This window comes from Gymnodraco acuticeps, unplaced genomic scaffold, assembly GCF_902827175.1.
Source record: "Gymnodraco acuticeps unplaced genomic scaffold, fGymAcu1.1, whole genome shotgun sequence".
NCBI classification, from domain to species: Eukaryota; Metazoa; Chordata; class Actinopteri; order Perciformes; family Bathydraconidae; genus Gymnodraco; species Gymnodraco acuticeps.
In genome coordinates, this window is record NW_022991270.1 from 97,050 (window position 1) to 103,049 (window position 6,000).

General features: G+C 39.6%; 1 protein-coding gene across 1 annotated transcript in view; it reads left to right on the top strand.

The window, feature by feature from the left end:
- Nucleotides 1-5,441, top strand: part of LOC117562062 (chloride channel protein 2-like) — a gene marked incomplete at its 3' end in the record, with an annotated part of 82,037 nt that extends 76,596 nt beyond the window's left edge. Inside the window, 1 exon segment of the mRNA XM_034239838.1 lies at nucleotides 5,355-5,441. Coding sequence (XP_034095729.1) covers nucleotides 5,355-5,441 — 87 coding nt within the window.
- Nucleotides 5,442-6,000: the final 559 nt, after the last annotated feature.

A 6,000-nucleotide genomic window follows, 5' to 3' on the forward strand; every position in this document is an offset into this window, starting at 1 on the left:
TTCAGGGCAGAAACGGTTATCTCTGTGCTGATGATCAATACATTTTCAGCCCTTTTTAAATCAGCTAATGTAAATCTGATGTGAACGGGCTGAATCAAAGGTGAGCAGACTCAGACTGCTTTTATATATTTTTAGAGCTACTTTTTGACAGGGGTCTCAAACTCAAGGCCCGGGGGCCAAATCCGGCCCGCGACTTCATTTTATGTGGCCCCGCAAGAGCTTGCAAAGAATATAATACGGTTACATGCTACTTTACAGAATATCAATATATGTTCATTTTAATTAATTTCTTATTTTATAGTTATTTATCATTCTTTTTGTTATCTTTGATTTATCCTTAATTTAATTAATCTGTGTGAATCTGTGCTGTTTTTCAATCTCACCCTGTTGCTGTCAAACTACTGGTCCATGTTATCTTATCTTACAGAAGCATGTTGCCCATAAACTACATGTCCCACAATGCATCTCATTTTGTGACATGCGCACTGAAGAGACTTGCAATTATTTGCCCTAGACTTCTGCTTTCAGACGGAGTTAATTATGAAGTTATTACCCTATCCGATAATAATCCAATTCAGAGGCAATCATATAATATAATACATTATTTCATATATATTGTGTATTTATATATGTATTTTTATATAGTTACAACCGGCCCTTTGAGTGCAAGCATAATGCTAATGTGGCCCACGATGAAATTGAGTTTGACACCCCTGGCCTAAAAACACGTAACAATCTCTGTCTCGGCACAGTGGCATCAAATGTCCGTTCTGTCAAAGCAAAACGTCTCATTAAAAACTAAAAGGGGTCTGGAAGTAAAACTCCAGTTGGCATCAATCTTGCAACCGTTGTAATCCACCGTTGAAGTTTTTTTGCTTTTAGCTGCACTCCCCCGACAGTCACTTCAGCAATGGAGCGGAGATTCAATGCAACGTTAATGACCCCCGTGGGGACATGGAGTCGTTGCTTCAGCAAATACAGTACTAATAGGGCAGAGAGTATAAAGGGAGCAGAAACGGGTCAAAGAAAGTACTTTTTCAACTATTTGAAAGTAGAAATGCCAGAATAAAGACACGTCTGGCACTGATGGCACTTCAGTAGCCACAGAAATATTTGGCTTTGTTGTTTTTGTTATGGATGCTGCATGCAAATGAGTCATATCGTTTTTTAAAGGCAAATGAATTCTTCTATTATGAAGCACTCAAACGAAGCTGCCAACATGATTATATATGACACGTTTGAAAGTAAGGAGGTTTTGCAGGATATGACTTACAGAACACTGTTTATTTTAAAGGGGAAATGTTGGGATTCACAAGATGAACTCATGTTAATGACTTCAAGTCTATTATTAGATAGTGTTCTTGACTTTAATGTCCCTTTTTTATGAGACTCTTAACATCTGCCACCTGCGTTCGACCGCATTCATGAGACAGCTGTCAGGGTAATGTGCGGTCGACACCGTTATCAGAGCCTCACGTCTGCATGTCCAACACGTCCCTGGTGAAAATTATATTAACATACCAATGATAACCAAATAAAGGCGTGCTTCAGTCATCAGCCGGGGCATCAGTAAAGTGTTAAAGCATGAAGTGAGACGTTGGTTGTTTTGTTGTGGAAAGAAATATCACATTTAATAATAATAATACATTTTATTTTTAGGCGCCTTTCATGACACCAAAGGACACCGTACGATTTGTTAAAAAAAAAAAACCCGCTAATAGGCAACAGAACATGATAAAAACACAAACAGGAAATCATGGAGGAGTCAAGTGGACACAAATGAAACATATAATGGGGAGCACTACAGTGAGTAGGCAGATTTGAACAGGTGGGTTTTTAATTGGGATTTCAATATGGTGATTGTGTCAGACTGTCGGATGTGCGGGGGGAGGGAGTTCCAGAGTCTGGGAGCAGTGCAGCTAAAAGCCCGAGCACCCATGGTAACGAGGCGTGGGGATGGTTAGCAGACCAGCAGAGGAGGAGCGGAGGGAGCGAGAGGGGGTGTACTCCTGAAGAAGGTCAGCCAGATGGGGGGGGCCAGGTTATGTAGGGCTTTATAAGTGAGCAGTAGGTTTTTGAAGTTGATACGGGATTGAACGGGGAGCCAGTGGAGTTGGATGAGGATGGGGGCGATGTGTTCGGAGGCCTTGGTGCCGGTGATGATCCGGGCTGCGGAGTTCTGTATGATTTGTAGTTTATTGATGAGCTTGGTGGGTATGCCTGAGAGGATGGCGTTACAGTAGTCGATGCGGGACGTGACAAATGCATTGACCAGGACTTCAGTGTTTGATTGAGAAAGGGATGGGCGGAGTCTGGAGATGTTGCGTCTGTGGAGGCAATTACAGATTTTGACAAACGAATATTAAACTGTTACCAACTTTAAATGTTAACACAGAGAGAGAGATCAATAAAACACAAATATGGTTGAGATTAATTATTATTCAGTTGCGCAACAACAAACAATAATATTGGAGTAATATTATATATATATATATTTATAATATCGCCTTGCTTCAACAGCAACCAATCGCAGAAATGTCCCCACAGACTAGAAGGATCTGGTGTGCTTTATACACGTAAACATACGTGGCAGAGATAGTTGATATGTTACTATGTTCCAGCAGTGGAAAGGTCATTATCTCATGACGTCTTTAGGAGTCTTACAGGATATGAATTATCCAATTAATATACGTTTGCACATGACCTCCTTACATTAACTAAGACACCAACATGCTTATCGTTTCTAATGCATGCTGATATGAACCACTAACTAACAAGAAAGTCTTGTTAGTTAGACCTTCCTCTGACCTTGGCCAATTTACTTACCATGGGTACATCTACTGATAATTGCGGAAGAGGCAATGGAGCCTCTCTGACCTGTGTTACCTTAATAAATACAATTTCTAGGAGGTGTGTGGCGCAGTGGGTTGTGCGTTGGTGTTAAGATCAGGTGGTCACAGGTTCAAACCCCACTGCAGTCAGCATGTCGTTGTGTCCCTGGGTTGTTCCACAGTGTTGAGTATGTAAGTCGCTTTGGATATAAGCGTCTAACCAGTGACATGTAATGTCAAAATAAGCGAGACACACACTGTGATAAGGAATCTGCCATAACAAAACCAAAAGAATATTATTGCGATATTCATGTAACATTGAAAGAAGTGGGTTATACTATCAGTCAACTGCATTTGGAAGTGATACTTGTTGTGTATTTGGTTATTTTTGGCAACTAAATAACAATTAAAATACAAGTTTAGTTAAGTAGAGAGAGAAACTGCAAACATTACTTTACAAAAGCAAATATAAATGATAAAATAAGTTGAGAAGTTGATAATAATTTGGGTCCTTTAAAGTGTCCCAATTTGACCCAACCTGAAGTGAACACTAGGAGGAAAACATTTATGGTAATTTTTGAGTACATTATTACGAAAGACGGTGAAATAATCCAATAGAAGAAATAGGGCAAATGTAGATTCTCTGTAATCGGTACCAAATTACAAAGTTATTTTCAGGAAGCTTCAAAGAAATGAGGTTTGATGGTCCCTTGTTATGTTTGAAGTGTCCTCATAAGGAACCTAGATTTCACAAATCCTACAAAACGGTATTAATTTGTTTTTGAAAATCTGTCTTTTTTGTATCTTTTAACGCTATAAAATCGGAGTAAATGTCTTTCTTTGGAGATTACAAAGCTGAAATGAACCACATGTTTATATACTTAGACATTGTAAGTTATGCAGATGGTGCTTGCAAAAAAAACCACCAAATTGCAGTGGTCCCATTAAGCAGATCACATGACGCGTTGAGTGAATCCATTTGTGAATGAACTTGTCAGCGTTGGATAATTGAAGTCAGTGGAGCATCTGAGCCTCATTTTCTGTAGAAAGCAGGAACTTGTTTCAAGTGTTATACTGTTAGAAAAATCTCACTGGTACCCGGCTTGAGCTCCACCTCAGGATCCATGTGTCTGTGATCCTCTCCAGAATGGAAGGAGTCATCACATACAGAGCATCAACTAGTTCCTGAACAGTGTCCTTCACATGCTGATATCCAAGAGAGGGAGTTACTCAGTCACACGGTGGAGGAATGACGGTTCTTGTAATCATACATCCTGTCATGAACAAAGTACTGAGTTTTTTCTCAAAATATTGGCTTTTTTTGTCAAAATCTCAAAATTCTGACATTTTTCTTAAAATCTAAAAATTCTGACATTTTTCTTTAAATCTAAAAATTCTGACATTCTCTCAAAATTCTGACTATTTTTCTCAAAATCTCCAAATTCTGACATTTTTCTTCAAAATTCAGACTTTTTTTCTCAAAATTCAGACTTTCTCTCAAAATTCTGACTTTTCTCAAACTCTCAAAATTATTTTTCTCAAAATATCCCATAAATCTGACTTTTTCTGAATACTTAAAAATGTTATTCCCTCGTCCCCGGCTTGAGCTTCAATCTCAGGATCCATGTGTCTGTGATCCTCTCCAGAATGGAAGGAGTCATCACATACAGAGCATCAACTAGTTCCTGAACAGTGTCCTTCACATGCTGATATCCAAGAGAGGGAGTTACACAGTCACAAGATGGAGGAATACCAGTTTTTTCTCAAAATGTTGACTTTTTTTCTCAAAATCTCCAAATTCTGTCTTTTTCTCAAAATCTCCAAATTCTGACTTTTTCTAAAAATGTTGACTTTTTCCTCAAAAATCTGACTTTTGCAAAAAAAAATTGACTTTTACAAAAAAAATTGACTTTTTCTCAACATTTCAAAATTCTGACTTTTTCCTCAAAAATTTACTTTTTCTCCAAATTTGACTTTTTTTCCTCAAAATTCTGACTTTTTCCACAAACATTGACTTTTTTCAAAATCCTGACTTTTTTTCAAAGCATCTAAGAATTCTGACTTTTTCTCAAAAACTCAAAAATGTTAATAATCCCCGGCTTGAGCTTCAACCTCAGGATCCATGTATCTGTGATCCTCTCCAGAATGGAAGTAGTGATCACATACAGAGCATCAACTAGTTCCTGAACAGTGTCCTTCACATGCTGATATCCAAGAGAGGGAGTTACACAGTCACAAGATGGAGGAGTAGAAAGCAGTATTCAATGTTTACTTCAGATTAGCTCCACGTCAGAAATGAGCATGCTTGATGTCTCTCTCCATAGAGGCTGAATCATCATGTTAATCACATAGCTATCATCTGCCTCAAACAGTCCTGATGCTCTTCTAGGTAATCACACATCCTGTCATGAACACAGCTACAGTTGGGATACCTTTGTTATCAAGTGACTCTCATGTTGGAAGAAGACATTCAGTATTTCCCAACATGTACTGACTGTATGGTTCTTTGGTGTTTTCCTGCAGACCCACACCATCTTCTCCCTGCTGGGACTCGACCACGCCTACGTCACCAGCATCGGACGCCTCATCGGGGTCGTCTCCCTCAAAGAGGTAAGGGTCCCATTACAGCGTGGGTTCTTTAAGCTCTTTCACATCAGTTTGCTAACCCATCATGGACATGTCGTGGGTTGGGTTCTTGACTTGCTGCACAGGGAACGATCATGCCTGTTGGTAACGATCGGATGCCGATGTCCTACGTGTAGAGGAAGCTCGTCTCTTATACGAAGTTCTGAGACTCATTAATTACACAGGAAGAGCATTCGCTGCTTCTTATCGAAAATCACTGTGAATGCATCAGTGCTGTCACTGTGCTACACACACACACACACACACACACACACACACACACACACAACATCACCACACACACACAATACACACAACAACAACACACACAGAGACAACACACATAACCACACAAACCACAGACACAACACAAACAACACACACGACACACAGACACACCACAAGAACCACACACAGACACACACACACACACACAGACACCACACACCAGTACACGACACACAACACACACACACCCACACATACACACATACACACACCATGTCACACACACAACACACACCACAAACACAGACACACACAC